The 19302-nt window shown below is 53.2% G+C and overlaps 2 protein-coding genes across 3 annotated transcripts in view; both read left to right on the top strand.

The window, feature by feature from the left end:
- Pik3r5 (phosphoinositide-3-kinase regulatory subunit 5) overlaps window positions 1-13453 on the top strand; it is a 65562-nt gene extending 52109 nt beyond the window's left edge. For both annotated transcript variants that reach the window (XM_048448308.3, XM_087910493.1), the window contains exons 6-19: window positions 2577-2646; window positions 5757-5931; window positions 6474-6627; window positions 7616-7699; window positions 7925-8633; window positions 8758-8920; window positions 9233-9358; window positions 9825-9953; window positions 10079-10172; window positions 10423-10499; window positions 10698-10791; window positions 10899-10981; window positions 11592-11704; window positions 11792-13453. In XM_048448308.3, the coding sequence (XP_048304265.2) occupies window positions 2577-2646; window positions 5757-5931; window positions 6474-6627; window positions 7616-7699; window positions 7925-8633; window positions 8758-8920; window positions 9233-9358; window positions 9825-9953; window positions 10079-10172; window positions 10423-10499; window positions 10698-10791; window positions 10899-10981; window positions 11592-11704; window positions 11792-11933 (2213 nt within the window). In that variant the 3' untranslated portion in view covers window positions 11934-13453. The remainder of the gene's footprint in view (window positions 1-2576; window positions 2647-5756; window positions 5932-6473; window positions 6628-7615; window positions 7700-7924; window positions 8634-8757; window positions 8921-9232; window positions 9359-9824; window positions 9954-10078; window positions 10173-10422; window positions 10500-10697; window positions 10792-10898; window positions 10982-11591; window positions 11705-11791) is intronic.
- Window positions 13454-17727: 4274 nt separating this feature from the next.
- Pik3r6 (phosphoinositide-3-kinase regulatory subunit 6) overlaps window positions 17728-19302 on the top strand; it is a 51784-nt gene continuing 50209 nt past the window's right edge. The window contains 1 exon segment of the mRNA XM_087910492.1: window positions 17728-17764. The gene's annotated coding sequence lies outside the window, so the exon portion shown is untranslated.

Below are 19302 nucleotides of genomic sequence, written 5' to 3'. Positions count from 1 at the left end.
TTTCTTGACACTTTATTCCTACCACGGCGGCTGGAAGACCCAGCTGTTCCTGTTTTTATGTCAGTGCACCATGCTTCTCTGGGGAATTCTCCTGTAAAGTCCCATGTACTGTGTTGGTCTATCCTAGGATGTTCCCAGTTCAGACCCTAGCCCACCAACGTACCCCATAAACCCCTCACCTCATGTCAAGCCGTAGAGGCCATCACCAGGAGAGGTCAGAAGAGTTATCTTCAGGGTGGGGTTGGGAGTTTTGTCAAAGGGTTGTGTTTCTACTTGGAACTGTGGTTGTCGGGACTATTCAGACAGGCCATTAGCTCAGAACACGGCTTTCTCTGGGTCAGGAGGTACCAGTGTCTCCCCAAATCTTCCCCTCTTGGTGCTTCAGAGTAAAGCAGGGGAGTACACAGGAAGCAGCCAGCACTCTATATCACAAGATGAGGTGATGGAAATACCTTAACACTGGCCTAGGGAAGTAGCGTGACGGGGTGGTCCTCATCATGAATGACACAGAAGAGTGACCACAGGGACCCGTTTCCAACAGTGCCCAAGAGTCCAAGGCACATAGACAAAGGAAATGGGGAGAGGCTGGGCACTTGGGCTTGGGGCCAGGGAAAACACTTGGTGTGGAGTGCAGTGGGCTCGGAAGTCCACAGACTGACTTTTGGGTAACTTATTATATTCAGGGACAGGGACTTTATGGCTTGGGGTGTGACTGGCTGTCCATCCTAGGTCAACAGAGGCAGAACTGGGAGTGAAGATGAGGAGCCCTGGGGGGTGGCCTGATCATGGACAAGCACTGAGGGGACTGTTGCTCAGTTGGGGGAAACTCTGGTCATACAACTGTGAAGACCTGAGCTCTGCCTACCAGCGCCCTATGACCTGTGTGGGACTGACAACCTACCTGCAATCCCCGTGCATGGGAGGCAAACCCAGGGAATCTCCAAGGCAAGCTGTCTGGTTAGATCACAGAACCAGCAAGCTCTGGGTTCAAGTGAGAGACCCTGCCTCTGCCTATAAGGTGTAGAACCATCGAGAAAGACACCCTATGCCAACCTCTGGCCCCCACAAGTGCACACATCCACTGTATGCACATTCATATGCAGACATGCATGCACAAGTAAAACACACACACACACACACACACACACACACACAAACAAACATTAGGTAGAACTAGGGAGGTAGGGTACTTGCCTAACACACTCTACCCAGCAAAACACACACACACGCATGCGCATGCGCACGCACACGCACACACACACACACACACACACACACACACACACGAAAAGGAAAATAAAGTCAGCAGAAGACTTGCTTGTTTGCTTGCAAGAACGTTAGTCTATACTGTGCGTCGCCCTGGCAGAAGGTGTGGTGGGGTTGAATTTATCTTTGCAATGTATGGGAATGGCCACTAGATGGCACCCCGAATCCTTAGACTTAAGTAGAAGCCCCTGTTTTAAGGATGCCATTAGCAAAGTAGACCTAACCTTAACATCCGTGACAATTGCAAAAATCAAACATCACACAAAAGGACAACAATTAAAGTAATTAGGTCCCAAGTTAGAAGAGCACGATTGGTAATTTCCTGCCATTTATTAAACAAAATTCACGGCCTTTGTGTTTGTTTAGAGTTCTCTTGACTTTCCTGCATCCAAGGGGAATTCCCTCCCGTTCCTCAGCTCAGGCCCGCCAGGGGTTCCCTGTGCCCAACAGGGACTTCCTTGTGACTATTTCTGGATGTTGTTTCCTTTCAGGGTGTTTGAAATCGTGGGGGAGGAGGGGAAGCAGGCTGTGATGGGGACTGAGCTTCAGAAAAAGCAGGCACTGGGCAAGACCTAGGTCCCCGAGGTGGTATGGGAAGCCAGGCAGAGAAGAGGAGAGCAGAAGGGTGCTCCCTGGCTAATCTGGGGCTGAGTGTGAAGGCTGATGGGTGCCTGGCACACCCATCCTTCCCCACTGCAAAAAGACACCAGGCATGAGTCACACTGTGCAAGGATCGAGGAACTATTTGACAGCCTCCTGGGCCTGAGCTCTCCCTCCCATGCCTCCCAGGAGACCCAAGCTGGTGTATCTCAAGTGGGTCTGGGGCTCAGCTATGAGCAGCTACAGAGGTGTCCCCTTTAGCTGTCCCTTCAGGAGGAACTGAGGACAAGGGCCAAACGACTGTCTGCTCAAGGCCAGGTGGGAGAGCCAGAATACAGGAGTGAGACACGAGGATCTAACCTTACATCCCTTTCTCTTCTGTTGCCTACTCCTGATCTGGGGATGGGGCCTGGACAAAGTGGTCAAGAAGGGACAGAGGGCAGCTGGAGGGACTCTGGGTAGCTTTGGTGTGAAGGCTGAGGCCACAGGGTATGTGTTGCAGGTGAAGAGGTACTGGTCCACAGAAGCAAAGCGCTTGCCCAGTGGCCAAACAACGGCTGTCTTCCAAAGCCTCTCTGGAGCCCCATGGGCTCCTCCCAGCCCGACTGCCCAGCCCGACTGCCCAGACCTGGCTTGTAGGGATGCCCAGGAGCATTGCCTGGGGACCTAACCTACCTACCCTCTCCCCTGTGTTGTTTGTTGGTCCACAGGGATTTCCTACCAGCGGCTGGTGAGGGCTGAGCAGGGCCTGCCCATCAGGAGCCACCGAAGTTCGACTGTGTGAGTGTTCATGGGAAAGGGAGAACCAGGGCAAGGACCCTCTACTCTTTCCCATCCTCCGTCCTCCTGTATCCAGCACTCACCCATTACCAATAGGTCACCAACCAACAAGGAACCCTGGGAACTGTGGCAGCTATGGTGGTGTTTTGTGCCTGAATTCCTTTATCTGGGCTTAGGCTCTTCTTTCACATTGATTTTTTTAAATACTTATTTTTATGAGTGTTTTGCCTGCGTGTGTATCTGTGTTCCAGAGGTCAGAGGAAGTATTAGATCTCCTGGGGCTGGCATTATGAATGGTTGTGCACTGCCATGTGGGTGGAAATTGAACCTGGGTCCTCTGGAAGAGCAACCAGTGCTCTTAACTGCTGAGCCATCTCTCAGGTCCTCTTCCTTCAGATTCTAAAAGGGAGCAAGGACACATTACGTTCTTCATCTCTAATTTTCAGGTCAGAGAGGCCAAGGAATTTCCCGGGGATCACACTTAGCGAGTGTCTGAGTCAGGATTTGACTGAACCTTACTTAAGGACCCCTGCCTTTTCCGTGGTGTCTCTCCTGTTACTAAAACAAAGCTTTCTATTTTCTTTTTGGTCTGGATTGACACTAAAATATACACTTTAAACCGGGCATGGTGTCACATACCTGCAATTCATACATTAAGACAGAAGATTGTAAGTTAAAGGCCAGCCTGGACTACAAAATGAGACCCTATCTTAAAATAAAAAAATCATTTGACAGCCTGACTCAGCGGTGGGAAGAGCTTCATGAAGCTTAACGCTATCACACATAATAAGTTCTGTACTGTCCTTACTTATTAACTTGTTTAATTATTGCCCCAAACTTGTTATGTAACAGATGCCATCTTTGAACTCTTGGTCCCCTGCCTTCTCAAGTGCTGGGATGGCTGACATGGACTCTCTAGTGTGACCAGCTTTATCCTATTCCATTTAAATAATAAGATCTGACTTCTTGGACTCCACATACTGATGCTATATCCACCTCTGAGTCCTGGGCTGCAGTGTGTGTGTGTGTGAGAGAGAGAGAGAGAGAGAGAGAGAGGGTCTTGCACTGTAGCTCAGGCTAGCCTCAAGCTTACTGTATAGCTCCATCTGGCCTGCAGTTTGTGTCCATTCCCTGTGTCAGTCTGCTGAGTGCTCAGATTTCAGGCATGAGTGCTCACACCTGGCTCTTTTGGGTCTGTAGTTGGAAAAACACTAGAGAGTGGACCCATGCTGAGGACTTCCTTTTAAAGATTTATTATGTATACAACATTCTACCTGCATGTATGCCTATAGGCCAGAAGAGGGCACCAGATCTCATTATGGATGGTTGTGAGCCACCATGTGGTTGCTGGGAATCAAACCTCCATCTCTGGAAGAGCAGGCGGTGCTCTTAACTGCTGAGCGATCTCTCCAGCCCCTCAGCATCCTAAGCATCCTTACATGCATAGATTCCTTCAAACCTCATACCAACCCGGTGCAAAAGACCTTCTTCCATAAGGAAACTGCAACACCAAAGTTACCAGGAAAGCCTAGGGTTAGAAAATGTTCTCATTTTCATTGTCTATAAACTGAGAACAATGATGAGATCTTTAGCACAGAAATCAAGATGGACAGGACAGAGGCTCCATTATCCTTGTCCTGCATACAGTGGGGCTCAGCCATGTTGTGCTCAACAGGGCCTCAGCCAGGCATCTGTCCATACAGCCTGCTTCGTTTTAATTCTGAGTAGAGAAATTGAAAAACAAAAACAAAACCCAGCCTCTCTGACCTGCTCCCCTCCTTCCAGGGCAGACACCTGCAGAGCCTGGCGGAATCCCTGCCTCCCGGGTGCCTCTTGTCCTGGAGTTTAGTGCAATGTGGGGCCGTGAGAGCAAGAGCAGATTCAGGGCGTTTCTGCTCCAGCCCTTGCAGGTTAACATGAGGTTCTGAAATCCACAGAGAAGTGAGAAAGGGCCGCTATGAGGCACCTCAGGCTCCCTGATTCTTTGATTATTTGAATGAGTTTGAACTCTGAACATGGATACCACAGGACCCCAGATGTCCTGCTGGAGGGAGAGGTGGCCCAGAACTTACCTCTCCCAGCCCTAAGCTAGAAGCCTGATGCTTCTGGGCTAGCTAGGAGAGATGTCCCCAGAGTGGAGGATTCGGAGGCAGGCCTGAGTTGACACCCTCTCCTCTGGGCAGATGTCACGCAGGTCACAATAAATGACAAACCATGGCAGGCCTGCTCTTTCTCTCCTGAAGAACGGTCACTGGGCTTCAGATCACCTGGACTAATAGCCATCCTCTGTGAATAGCTGACATCATTCAGATTGTCCAAAGGGATAAATGACTATGTGAAATCAAGGCGGCACAGTAGACTAAGGGCAGAGAGTCATGGGCCAGGCTGGAATACACAGCATGGCCCTGTCTTAAGTAAAACTTAAGGTGAAACTCGGGTTTAAAAGTAAAGTTCAGGTTTTTGTTGCTGTTTGTTCTTTGAGGGAGAATCTCTTATATTCCTAGCTGGCCTAGAAACTGGTATATAGGCAAGGTTGACCTTGACCTAATCCTCTAGACTCCCCCTCACCAGTGCTGGGGCTATAGGCATGTACCACCACACCAAGTTTAGGTGCAGATCTAACCAAGGCTTCGTGCATGTTAGATAATTACTCTGTTAACTGAGTTACATCCCCAGCGCTTCAAGTTCAGTTTTTTAAAATATATACATTTATTTTTAATTATTTGTATGTGGAGGGGAGGTTATCGGTATGTGAGTGCAGGTGCCAGAGGTGTCCCACCCTCTGGGGCTGGATATCAGATGGTTGTGAGCCGCCACGCGGATGCTGGGAAGGCAGACTCTCTGCAGTAGCAGTATATAACTAACTGCTAAGCCTCCTCTCCAGCCCCGAAAGTTCAATTCCAAGAGTCTTTGAAAGCTCCTCCTGCAAAACACTCCAGCATACTCATAAGCATTCCCCCAAGGAAATGGACGCCCAACACCCCAGCTCCTTCCAGGCGGCTGCTGTCACTTGCCTAGCTCCCCCCGCCCTGTGAGGAGTCCCACATGGATTGGAGTTGCACAGGCACGGAGGATGCAGCAGCACCATGGCCTGTCCTATGTGTCCCCAGCACTGTGCTGTTGCTGAACCCGGTTGAGGTGCAGGCTGAGTTCCTGGCTGTGGCAAACAAACTGAGTGCGCCTGCGCAGTCACCGCACAGCGCCTACACCACCCTGCTGCTGCACGCATTCCAGGCCACCTTTGGGACCCACTGTGACCTCCCTAGCCTGCACCGCAAGCTGCAGGTAAGGATCGGGGAACCCGGGTCTGTGAAGAAGCATCTTGCTGTGGGGATATGCTAGCCTCTATATCCCTGAGTGCCACTGCCAAACAATGGCTGCAGGCTAGCCTTGATGTGCTGCAGGGTCTTGGCCAGAATCTGACCATGCCCCAGGCACTGGGCTGGGTGTTGGTACCAGGAGTTCCAGGGGAAGGAATCGTGCCATGGGGATGGGGGTGAGATTTGGTCGAAGGTCTGGTTCCCTGACTCTGTGACCAGTTAGCTGTGCTGTGTGGACAACCCTTCACACTGTGTGCATGAGAGGTGTGCATCCCTCCCATTCTGTAGTGCTCCCTCTGGGCTTTTTTCCCTCCCCACTTTTAAAGTGAAGGTAGGAGGGCAGTGGGATCAGGGTGGCTCAGCTCCTTAGCCACTCAAGCGCCAGGAGGGTGAGGAGGTTGGGAGCAGTTTGTTCTCTACTGTCCTCGGTCAGGTACTGGGAACGGTGAGGGACAGGTGGCCTGGCCATGGGCCGGGAACACACCTTGTCTCCTCCCGCACTGTTAGTCCAAGACGCTAGAAGAGCTCGAAGACATCTTTACCGAGACGACAGAAGCCCAGGAGCTGGCGTCTGGCATTGGGGATGCAGCCGAGGCCCGACAGTGGCTCCGGACCAAGCTGAAGGCAGTGGGAGAAAAAGCTGGCTTCCCTGGCATCTTAGGTGAGGGCCAGGGGACAAACACTCCGTCCACCTTTCTACATCTGTTCTGATACCCAGAGTGTAGACACCATTAGGTCTAGCAGCTCTGCCCCACAGAAACTTCCAGTTCCAGTTGGGGTCCTCAGCAACTGGGTGCCCCTCAAGTCCCCAGTCAGAGCTCCTGTGGGCAGATACAAGGCTGGACTGCCATTGTGTTAGCAAGACAAAGGAACTCACCGAGGGCAATCGGGCTGATCTCTTTACCTTACACGTCCCTGGGCCCACCGACACACACGACAGTCAGTTCCTGCTCTAAAGGAGGTTAGAGATGTCTCTGCCACTTTTACCATGGAGTTAGGCAGCACAGATTCTGAGCATGGCTTGGCAGCTTCAGGTACTATGTTCCCCATCCAACCTTTTAAGGAGCCTGGCATGGTGGCGCACACCTGTACCCTCAGTGCTTGGGAGGACTGAGGTAGGAAATGTATGAGTTTGAGGCCAGTTATATAGTGAGACCTTGTCTCAAAACAAACGTGCAAACCAGACAGCCGGTGGTGGGCACCTATCTCTTGGGAGGCAGAGGTAGGTAGATCTCCAAATCCAAAGCCAACCTAATTTACAGAGCAAGTACCAGGACAGCCAAGGCTACACAAAGAACCCTAGTCTCAAAAACAAAAAACAAACAAACAAACAAAAAACAAAACAAAAAACCAAAATGAACAAAAACCACTCAAGCAAACTGTTTAAAGTGTTTCTATGCTTTTCCTATACTGACAGTAGAATGTGGTTCAGAGGCGGTGACTGCCCTTGCCCACATAGCTAAGAAAGGGCAGCCCTGTAGCTGAGAGGCAGGTATCCCAGCTTTCCTTCTGCCTCAGCCCACCTAGCTCTGCAGCCTCCTCTCTGCACTGCTCCCTCAGTGGTCTCTTCTGTAAGACCCGGGGGCTTGACTGGCCATTCTGCAAGGCCCCTTCCCAGTCCCCTCTTCCTGTCCTCCCTGCCCTTACAGACACTGCAAAGCCTGGGAAACTCCACACCATCCCCATACCTGTTGCCAGGTGCTACACCTACAGCTGGAACCAGGACAGCTTCGGTAAGGGACAAGCAGAACCAGGGCGCCGGGCCCACACCGACAGCTGTGTGGGTCTGATTCTGCACCTGTGATGCGCATTTCTCTGGGACCTCCCGCTACTCTCGCCATTAGTGGGTGGGGGGACTCCATAGCCCTGGACAAAACACCTCCTGCTCTTCCAGAGCCTCCCCGCCCCCGCAAGGGTTCAAGGACACCAACCCGAACACTGCTTTTGTCTCTCTGTAGACATTCTACAGGAAGTCCTTGTCAAGGAACAGGAGCTGCTGCAGCCAGGGATCCTGGGAGATGATGAAGAGGAGGAAGAGGAGGACTTAGAGGTCGAGGTCGACAGGCATTCTGCCGAGAGAGACTCTCTACTCTCTACCAGTTCTCTGGTGTCCCACGACTCCACTCTGTTGCTTAGCTCCTCTCAGGCCCCGGGGCCAGTGCTGTCCCGCCAGGTCCTGACCACCTTCGTCTCAGGCCTCTCGGATGGCGTGGACAGTGGTTACGTGGAGGACAGTGAGGAAAGCTCCCCAGAGTGGCCCAAGAAGCCCGGTAGGCAGCAACGCCAGGGTCACCGCAGGCCTGGGCAGAAGTTCAACAGGATCTATAAACTCTTGAAGAGCACCAGCCAGCTGGTCCTGCGGAGGGACTCTCGGAGTCTAGAGGGCAGCTCGGACCCGTCCCTGCCCCTACGGAGGGCAGGGAGCCTCAGCGGCCCCTTGGACTGTCCAGCCCAGTTCCCCTCCAGGGCTCAGCGATCCCGCTCCCTACCCCAACCCAAGCTCAGTACCCAACTACCCAGCTGGCTTCTGGCCCCGCCCTCACACCACCAGCGTCGCCGCCCCTTCCTCAGCGGGGATGAGGACCCCAAGGCTTCCACACTACGGGTTGTGGTCTTTGGCTCTGATCGAATTTCAGGGAAGGTGGCTCGGGCATACAGCAAGCTCAGGTAAGGATGGGGGCAGGGTGCCTTCGCTCTGCCTTATGCAGCGGGATTGTGGCGCTGGTGGACTATGGAGGCCACCTAAGTCCTGGAGTCACTGCGAGTTCTCCTCTCACTGTCTCCTCACTAGGAGGCTGGAGAACAGTCACCCACTCCTCACACGGTTCTTCAAGCTTCAGTTCTTCTATGTACCTGTGAAGCGAAGCCATGGAGCCAGCTCCAGTGCCTGCCCTTCCTCTCTGAGCCAGACAGCTCCAGTCCCTGGAGACCCCTTGAAGCACCCCAGCCCTGCAGTATGTTTCCCAACTTTGGGCCAGATGGGGTGGAAAAGTGGAATAGACAAGAGTGGATTCTAGGTACTGGTTGAAAAATCATCCAAAGTGACCCACTGTTTGAGAACGCTTCCTCCTGCCTTACCCTTGTTTCCCGGTCTCTGCCCCGCGCTTGGGTATGACATTCTGCTGTATGACAAAGATGGAATGTCATCGTAATTCTCTAGAGACAGAGACACTCAGCTCGGGGTTACAGATGTAATCTTGTGCCTCATAGCTGTGGATGGGTTGGCCTTCAATGTGGCGGGGGCTAACTCTCGTCCCTTACTCTAGGAGTTTGGCACGGCCCCCTGGGAGGACAGTACCAATGATATTTCTCACTACCTCGGTGTGCTTGACCCCTGGTATGAACGCAATGTGTTGGGCCTCATGTACTTGCCTCCTGAAGTCCTTTGCCAGGTGAGGAGACTTGGTGGTAGGGTACGGAGCCCACTGGCTGCTGTCACTCAGCCACACTTTTGAAGATTCTGGGTTTGGGGAAGACCCTGGAGGATGAGCGCTGGCTTGGGAAGGGAGAGGAAGGCTATGTAAGAAGCGGAATGGGGACTGAACGGGGTGCTTGGGAGAAGAGATGGGGCCACTGTGGTAAAGGAGGGCAGATCCTCAGAAGGGCACAAAGGCATTCAGGTGCCAGCTTTCTTTCTTATCTATTGGCTTGTCTCCCGAGAGGCATTTGTGTCAGGAAAGGTGGGGCCCCAAGGCTACACTGGGCTTCAGACCCAATTCTCCCTCCAGATTCCCTCTTATTTTCTCTCTCTCCCTCTTGCTCCTTCTGCCTCCAAATTGTTCTCTCCACCTGCGTGTGTCCTTACCTCCCTTGCTCTGCCTCGTCTCCCACCTGACTTGGCTGTCCTGTCTACCACAGCAGTCCCTGAAGGCGGAATCACGGCCCCTGGAAGGCTCATCCACCCAGCTGCCCATCCTGGCCGACATGTTACTCTACTACTGTCGTTTTGCGGCCCGCCCAGTGTTGCTGCAGGTCTATCAGACCGAGGTGAGGCGTGCGTCTTGTTTCTCCCAGACTTCCTGGGAGCCTGCAGCCCTCCACCCTCACCCCTAGAAACCCCTGTGCTGAGAGGAGTCCACACTGATATATGTGCTCGGTCCTGTTCCTTCCAGCTGACTTTCGTCACTGGCGAGAAGTCTACGGAGATCTTCATTCAGTCTCTGGAGCTGGGTCACTCTGCGGCCACGCGTGCTATCAAGGCTTCAGGTGGGCACCAGGGCACCCCTTAGAGAGATGGTTAGGGGGTGGGGTCAGAAGAAAAAATGGAGCCGTGGGAGGTGGGGTCCTCGGAGGGGAGAGCAGGGGAAAGACTAAAGGGAGGGAGGAGTAGGTACAGAAGGATTCCTGGCCCTGGAGAGTTGGGGCCCTGAAAAGTTTAGGCCAGAGGAAGGGAGTACCCAGGGAAGTGGGGACACTGGAAGAGAGAAGGAGTGACAAGTATGTGTGTGTGGCACAGGTCCGGGCAGCAAACGGCTGGGCATTTATGATGACCGTGAGGCTGTTCCTCTAACACTACAGATTATTTACAGCAAGGTAAGTGAGGCCTGTGCTGGTCTCCTTCCTCACCAGAGCTCGGGCCCAGAGCTACCTCTAGTGTTCTCAGGCCCTCTAGTAGACCCCCAGACATCCCTTGGTACTGAGAGGTGGCCCCTTAGCCATCCAGACCCTCCCAGGCACCAGGCTCCAGGCTCCAGGGCTCCGGGCTGAAGAGTCTGTCGCTCTGCCTTCCAGGGAGCCATCAGTGGGCGAAGCCGCTGGAGCAACCTAGAGAAGGTCTGTACCTCTGTTAACCTCAACAAGGCCTGTCAGAAGCCAGAGGAGCTAGGTGAGTGGGCTGAAGAGGTGGCTGGGGGGGACAGGGTGTGGTGGGGAGGGCGTGCGGGGTGTGGTGGGGAGGTCCTGAGCCTGGCCTGAGTCACCCTTGACCTTCAGACTCCAGCATGGAGGCGTTGACGCTAACCCTGACAGAAGTGCTGAAAAGGCAGACCCCTAAGTCCAAAAAGGGCTTTAACCAGGTAAGGGCTTTAGCCAGGTAAGGGCTTTAACCAGGTAAAGGCTAAGGGCTTCTCTCCCAGCCCACACACCACCACCACCACCCTGGTGGTGAAGCAGAAGTGAGGGAAGGACTTGCATCTGAAGGCGACCAAGTGTTGTATGAGAGACAGATAAGGGATTGCTGGGAAATGAGAGGCACTTGTGGGGTGTGGCTGGGGGTACACACAGATCTAGAATGTGGAGGATGCGTGCATATGATAAGGTTGTGTGATGGCCATTCAGGGTCACCAAGTCTGATCCAGTGTGGGCGCCATGTCATGGAACCCTGGGGTCGCCAGGTTGGAGGGGGCAGTGCTTTGATTCCTCCGGCCTCAAAGGCAGAGACTGTAGAGGAGCTAGTCTGACCTAATGGTCAGTGCACAAGAGCTGCCAATCAGTCCTATCTCAAACACACACACACACACACACAAACACACACACACGCATGCACGCACGCATGTGCACGCGCGCACACATACACACACAGACACACACACACAGTTCCTATGGGCACTTCTAGGAGAAGGAAGTCCCCAGAGGGGGTAAGGGTACGGCCGGGGCTCCGAGGCCTGACTAGGGCTCCCCTTCCAGATCAGCACATCGCACATCAAAGTGGACAAGGTGCAGATCATTGGCTCCAACAGCTGTCCCTTTGCCGTGTGTCTAGACCAGGACGAGAGAAAGATCCTACAGAGCGTGGTCAGGTGAGAAAGGTGGTCCCAGGGAAGGGTGTTCCTTCTCTGCCACCCAAAGCCTGCGGAGCCCTGTTCTTATGCTACCCTGCCCTGTAGGTGTGAAGTGTCACCGTGCTACAAGCCAGAGAAGAACAGCCAGCCGCCCCTGCAGTCCTTCAGCCAGCCAGCACAGGCTGGTCCTGACCTGTGCTCCCTTCTCTGCCTCCCCATCATGACTTTCAGTGGTGCTCTGCCCTAGTGCAGTTCAGGACCAGGCTGCACAGGAACGTGCACAGTTTCTCCTGGACCCCTCTTCAGGGCAGCTGCTCTCTGTGGGGAGCCCAATTGTCCTGGCTTGCATCAGGATTCCATTCTAGGCCCTGTCATGGGCCAGGGACCTGTGGCCAGTGGCATCTGGAGCTTGGAGATCTGATAAGGAAACAGGCATCAGAGAGAGAAAGACCTGGCCACCTAGCCCTAGAGATTCCTCTGAGCATTGGGAGAGGCATAGCCAAATGGCCCTGAAGGAAGCCTGAGTCTTGGAGTCGTGTAGGCATTCTTTCCAAGCCCTTGGCTGGGTCCATCTTTGGCTTGTCAAAGACTTGGGGACTCTGTCTAGAGGTCAGTCTCTCTAAGGCATAGAGAGGAGAGAGACGGGTGTGACCTTTCTTCCTGGCCCCTGACACCATCTCTTTGTCCTACCACCACCATCACACATGCACTCACACGCTTTCTCTCTCGAGTTTCCTGGATCCCTTGAAAAACGGCACTAATATTCGGTCCATTGCTAGGACCTGGTACGGTTTCTCTTCTGAACCCCTTTCTGAGTCTCAGGACAAGCTTGCTTCCTTTCTAGCTAACCGACCAGAGGAAGTTAATACATTTCTTTGAGCCTCCGTTTCTTCAGTACTAACGTAAAAGGGAAGTAAATCCTCAAAGGGAGGGCCCTTGAAGAACTTTGCCTGGAGCCTGGCTCCTAGCAGCTGTCTGGGAAAGACTGGTGCCTTGCCCTCTGCTACTGCTGCCCCGCCTTTGCCCTCGAGGACTTTCACGGCTCCACCGTAGTCCCCGTAGTCCCCCCCCCCCGTTTGACCTTTCCCCACCTATGGATGAGGCAGAACAGCAGTCAGGAAAGGCCACCTGGGTACGAATCCTCCCCCACTTCCCTAGCAGACTGGTCCTAGTGCCCTCACTTCCTCTCAGCTGGAGGACTGGTGCGCTGTGTGCAACAGCTTCCGTCTTCACGTGTTCTCTGGACAAGATCTCAGAGGAGCAGAGAGGTGAATATCAAAGGGTAGAGACAGGGCACTCGTGCACCGGGAAGGACTGGCACACAATAGGCCAAGAACCTGAAATGTAAGCCTGCCGGGCAAGTTGACTGAATGTGGCTGGGGTGATAAGGTGGCAGGCTGAACCCGGACTTAGGCTAGCACAGGCAGGTAAGAACCTTGGGAGTTAAACAAATTGCGCAGAGAGTCCTTCCGGCCCTCCAGATCTGTTCTGCTTCAGAGATCTTGGGCTTATAGGAGCCCGTGAAACTCCAGAGTGCTCATGACTTGAGAGACTGTGGACAGAGCCACTGTGCTGTCAGCCCTCCATCCTAGCCGTCCGTGTATCTGCCGGGTTCTGGAACAGTGGCCAGCCTTTTATTTCAGTGTACTTTAACTTGCTGTATGGGCGTGTTGTTCTACCATATGATCAACATGGCTTGAATCAACGAATGGAATTTAATGTTATTATCAAATAAAATTGATTTATTGTATATTTAATGACCTACAATTATGGAGCATGTCACTGAACTGTTTAGAGTTTGCGTTTCTCAATTCAGGGCTGGAGGGATGGCTCAGCAACGCTCGCTGCTCTTTCAGAGGACCCAAATGCTCAGCGCCTGCATGGGGTTGCTCACAACCGCCTATACTGCAGCTCCAAGAGATCTGATGCCCTTTTCTGGCCTCCAAAGGCATTCCCACATGTGGCATTCACTCACACAGAAACACACACTACATACACACACACACACAATAAAAATAAAATTTAAAAGTATTTCACATGTAGCAGAAGTAAGGCTTTGGGGGATTATTTTGCTTATTTGTAATTTTCCACTCTATAGAACATGTGTTTGTGCTGACTTTTCATTGACACTCCTCCGTTTCAGCCTCATCACACACACGCTCACCCACAGAAGCAAAAATCCTCAACATCTCTACAGTGGAGTTCTCTGTATCACTCACTTGAGAAACCTACTTTGTATGTCCTGATGTCCCTGGGCTGGGACGGGCCTGAGGTTCTTGTCTCTGATGAGAGAGGACCTAGATCCATCCTACTAGGGAGAGCAAGGGAAGAGAGGTCGGTAATGCCCTGCATACCTGAGGACTACCTTTTCACTTGGGTCACAAGGAGGGAAAAGGGAGTGTTGGACAGTGGAGGCTGCCAGCTCCAGCATCCCAGAATAATCGTTTTGGCTCTAAGGAGATTGTTATGGCATCTGTCGGCTGCCCTGCATGTCGAGAGCTCAGTAGGCTAAAAGTGGGAGCATTTGTTCTTTCCCTGCGGCCACAGATACTCAGGGATCATCTGGTCTAAGCTGTGTGTGGCATTATTGCAAGCAGTGGGGGTGAGTCCAGGTCTTCACTGTGTGCCTCTCAAGCACTTTGGACCTGTGTGATAAAACACGCTATCCTCCGTGGGCAACCCTAATCCCCTTACACATCTGCAAACTACTCCTTACCCCTAAAGACAAGCAGGTCTATTCTCAGGGGTGTTGTGGGGTGTCTGAGAGGAAGTATGTAAAAGGGGATTGTGCTACTGAGTCTGTAGTTCAGGAAATCTGTCTGTCCCCAGGGGTGCTGTGAGCTGACAGTCATAGCTGTAGTCAGCTCTGCTGAGTTTTTGAGGGCCTGAGAGCCTTCCTGAAAAGGAGGCACCTAAGACACAAAGGCTGAGCCTCAGTTGGGGAACAGGGGAGACACGGCATACAGCAACCAAGGGGCCTATTACCTCTCCAGGGACTTCCTGTTTCCTTGTGTGTGATGGGGAGATGACGGGGGTCTACTCTTCCTTTATCCACATATCTAAATCTCTCTCTATTTAACCCTTTCAATAAAGTCCAAGCGAAAAGCTGCTCGTGGGGGACAAAGTGTCCTCCGCCCCCACCAGAGGCTCAGCAAGCCGGTGGCGCTATCTATTGGTAGAGCTTCTGCCTTTGTGTGCCCCTTGCAGGCACACCGGAGCCTCTGAACGCCCCCTGGAAAGGCAGCTGTGGCCACAGCTGCCCCCTGTACCCCCCTGAGAGATCTAGGGAGGTAGGGGTGGAAGGCTCAGCCTCTAAGTCGCGGCCACTTGAGCAGGGCCTCCCAGTGAATGCCGGGCTAAGTTAATCCACCTCAACAACTCTTACCCAGTACTTACCTCTGCACGGGCCAAGTGCTGTGGGCCCCATGCTCATGCGAATTCATGTGTGCCTCCTCTGACCCTGGGAGGTTGGTACTGGCGTACCAGTTCTACTTAAGGTCCCACAGACAGTAAACAGATGGTAGCCTCCATCTTCGTGGTACTTAACCACGAAGCTATGTGTCCCTCTCAGTATCTCACAAGAGTGGTGGGTAAACTGAGGCCCAGAAAAACCAGGTTCATGTATGTATCTGAGGCTAGCTTCATTGTGGTAGGATTCAAGAGAGCTCTGGTCTCATGATGGAAGTGACATTCTCTACACCATCAGCAGTGGGGGGGGGGACAGACTAGGGGAGGGGTGGAGGAGGGGAAGCTTTGTTGAGTAGGTTTTTCCTGCCCCAAGCAAGTCTGTGCTGCCCTAGCTGAAGGGCAGCCAGGAAGGAAACCTGGTAGCTTCAGGCTGAGCTGGCTTGACCTAGTCCCCTGAAGTCTTTGGAAGGGTAGGGGGACAGGGTTGGGGTGGCTCTGGGCAGCCCTACCCCCTACCCACCCACACTTCTGAAAGAAAGGGCCTATATGGCCTGGAATCAGAGGTCTTCCCTGGGCAAAATGAGCTGGAACCAGGCTCCTCTGGAGAGCTGAGATGTTGAAGAACCATTTTGAACACATTCTCCAAGACCTTAGGGTATAGATGAAGAAATAGCAACCCAAAGAGAAGGGATCCCACAGCCAGAGGCATGCTAGGAAGGAGTGGTTGTGTGTGTGTGTGTGTGTGTGTGTGTGTGTGAGAGAGAGAGAGAGAGAGAGAGAGAGAGAGAGAGAGAGAGAGAGAGCGAGAGCGCTCACACTTGCACAGTCCCCTGAAGGTGCCTGTGCTGCCGTGATCTGCCCCTGAGACCCTCTGTGCTGTGGCGGGGGAATCGGGGGGAATCACTGTTCCCATTGGCACGGGAGATGGGTGCAGATGAGAGATCCCGGAACAGCGTGGCTTAGACAACTCAGATAAAACAAACCCTAAGGGGAAGTAAGAAGTCCCATGGTTGGGTCAAACTCTGTGTTGCCGACCTGGGGAGAGGCCGGACTGCGCACAGGGGCAGGGCGGGGGCAGATCTTCCTCATCTCTGCCTCCTTTTCCACTCTGTCCTTTTTTCTGACTGTCTAACAGGTGCGCATCTTCAAAGCGGAAAATGCTTCCAGTCCTCTGTGTAAGGGATAGCGCTGGGGCCGTCTGCAGTCACCCAGCTGTCCCTTGCATGGCTACCACACCCACACCAGCTGCAGAAATGCAGCCGATAAGAGCGGTGCAGCCACAAGAGCCGAGGCCCGGCTTGTGATTTCCGATTCAGTTAGGCCAAGGCTGATAAGGCAAGAGGCCGCCCGTGGTGACCACACTGGTCCGTGCAGCCGCTGCTGGCTGGGGCTTCTATCGCACACCGGGCTTATTCATTCCGTCTATTCACGCTTCCAGTCATTCATGTTTTCATTTTCCTTTTGCTTTCATGGATGAGCCAAGCGTTCTCCTCACGTGAATGGAAGAGCAAACCTGACTGCTACTGCTACAGAACTCACGGGAGGCATATGGCCTCAGAACACCAGTGGAGAGACTCTGATAGGATTAATCTTAGTCACTTGGAAGAGTCGGGAAAGAAAGTAATGGGAGGGGGCAGAGTCAGAGGGAAGAAATAATACACATCCCTGGAACTGTGTGTTTCTTATGGTTTCCTCTACAAAATGAGGGTGAGAACAGAACCTAGTGAAAGCCCCACAGGGAAACAAACAAATAAAACCCTGTAACTTCATGGCCCCAAGGCTGCAAGTGACAGAGGCCTATCACAGACAGGCTTAGTCTTTAAAAAGCAGGGACCTCATTGCTCGACAACTGAGCAGCGTCGAACTAGATTAGGCAATGGGGTTTCAGGCATGGCTGGATCTAGATGCTTAAATTACAGCGCTGGCAATCTGCCTCTCTCCAGAGCCGTTTACCAATGCAGGAGCCGGTGAGATTAAGGGAAACATCAAGAATGGTTTTGCCATGACTCAGGACAAAGTCTGTGGCGTCTGCTTTTGGGATGAGGAAAGTAGTGTTGAGGGGACTTGATGTGGCTCAGATGCAAGTGTGGGGGCAGGTGCTGGGATGACTGGGGGTTTCTGCTCTGAGCTGAGAGACAGAGATGCAGGTTTGGAGTGAAACCGTTCAGCTTGTACATGCTGGCTGGGAGGAGCTTGAAGGGCATCTGGCCCATGATGTCCAGTGTGGGTAGGACACAGCTGGGATACCTGGACCTCTGGGAAACCTAGGCTACCGCACTGCAACCTCCTAAGTATGAGAGTGGATCCTTGTGGCAATACCCCTCCCTCCAGACCCTCTGTAGTAGTAAGTCAAAATGAGGAACCCCCTGGGACAGTGGGTCACCACACCCACTTTTTTAAAAAAAAAAAAAGACAGCCCCAGCAGGATATGCCTGGGAGGGGCTTTGAGGGCCGTGAGGAAGAGGAAGGGGAAGGAAGGGGAGGGGCAGGACTGGCTGTGTAAGGCAGAGCTTTCTCAGAAGATCTAGAGCCCACAATCAGATAGATCTACAGGCTCTCCTTGGCTCCTTGGGGATAGCTGGCCTTTTGGGGCTGTTGGCCTCCTAGACAAGACCTCAGTGCTCATTGGCTGGAGGATCTGGGACGGTGAACAGCTGCAACCCAGCAGAGGTAGGTGCTGCTTGGGGTGGAGTCTCGGGGACTCGGGTGCTGTCTGGGAGAGACAGAACCTAGATGCTAGCCAGGGAGAAGAATGCCGGAAAGAGAAACCTCAGGAACTCGAGTCTTCGAAGGCTTATGCTGATGTGGTAACGACCAAGAGCTTTGCCAGCTCTTTCTGTTCAACCTATTTGCAGATGCGGAGAGGACCCCAAGGTCCTATGAGGAGACCTCCCTTGCGTTGTCCATTGAACTCTGTACCTGCTAGCGATAATGAGGCTAATGCCAATGCTGTGTGGTCGCGATTCCCTCAGCAGCTTGAGGGTGGCTGGGTAAGAGCTTCACTAGCCCTCTTAAGTTAGGAATAGACGGAGGTCACAGGGAAGCAAGCTGCAGCAGGTTGCAGAATGGGTAAGTGTACAGGGAGATTCCCTAAGAGATTCCTGAATCCCTAGCTATGCTGCTTCCGGGAGATCATCTGTCCATCTTGCTGCTGGGTATTTAGCTACAGTCATGCCAGGCTGGCTGATGCTACACACACACACACACACACACACACACACACACACACACACGGGGGGGGGGGAGGGGTCCTCTGCCCCTGAGATGTTGGTCTCCTGCCTTGGGTGTCTGACACAGGTAGTAAGACACACTAGTTCCGTCGTGAAACAAGACTCGGGGATATGGGTCAGCTATGGGGAGGGTGAGGTGAGACCAGGGTGAGGCTTCAGAGGTAGGGAGGGCTTGTGTGTAAAGGTGGGGCCCAAGGGCATCACCAGGGGGAGGAGCCCAGTGTGCAAGCAAGCAGGGCAGTGGACACATGACTTAGGATGAGAGAGCAGAGAGCTGGGGACTTTGTATGAAGAAAGGTGCCCAGGGTTGTGGAGGAGCCCGGTGTGGACCTGTCCTCACTCACCGACTTTGCTCCAGGCAGCTGTCATCTGTTCCCTGGCATAGTCCTTCTCCCTATCCTATGTGACAGGTGCTGCAATGGTGTCTCCTTTAAAGATGGGGAGGGCTGAGGGCACAGCTCAGTAGCGGAGCACAGTGCCAAGCATGCACAAAGCCCAGGGTTCCACCCCAGGCCGTGTAAGTAAGTAAATAAAGCAAAATGGAGGCACAGAGGAGTAAGTCGTGCCGACCAATAGCCCCAGTGATAGAACAGGTTAGAGCCCAGGCAGTGGGGGGTTGGGATGCAGGGCCTCAGCACCCCTCAGAGGCCTGCTACAACAGCCTCCCGCTGTTTCCAAGACACCCGGCCACCTGTGAATAGGTACTCAAAGGTCAGGCTGCAGTTCCTGCGGTCCTTCGGCATCCAGGACCCTCAGACTCTCCCAGGCTCCCCAGGAACAATGTCAGTGCTCTCACTGCTCTGTCCATCCAGGTGTTTCCTTCCAGCCTGGGAGAGACACCCCAAGGAAGTCGGCCTGCGGGCCTTCACAGAGCCATCCAGAGAGGCGAGGTCCTTAGGAATAGTTAAAATCCTGATTGGCCCTGCGGGGCTGTGAGCTGAGGGGGATCTCAGAAACTCAGCGCTCTGCCTCCCACTT

The sequence above is a fragment of the Myodes glareolus genome, chromosome 9, assembly GCF_982192425.1.
Source record: "Myodes glareolus chromosome 9, mMyoGla1.1, whole genome shotgun sequence".
NCBI lineage: Eukaryota > Metazoa > Chordata > Mammalia > Rodentia > Cricetidae > Myodes > Myodes glareolus.
The sequence above is the reverse complement of the archived record's forward strand: the minus strand, read 5'-3'. Positions and strand labels throughout refer to the sequence as shown.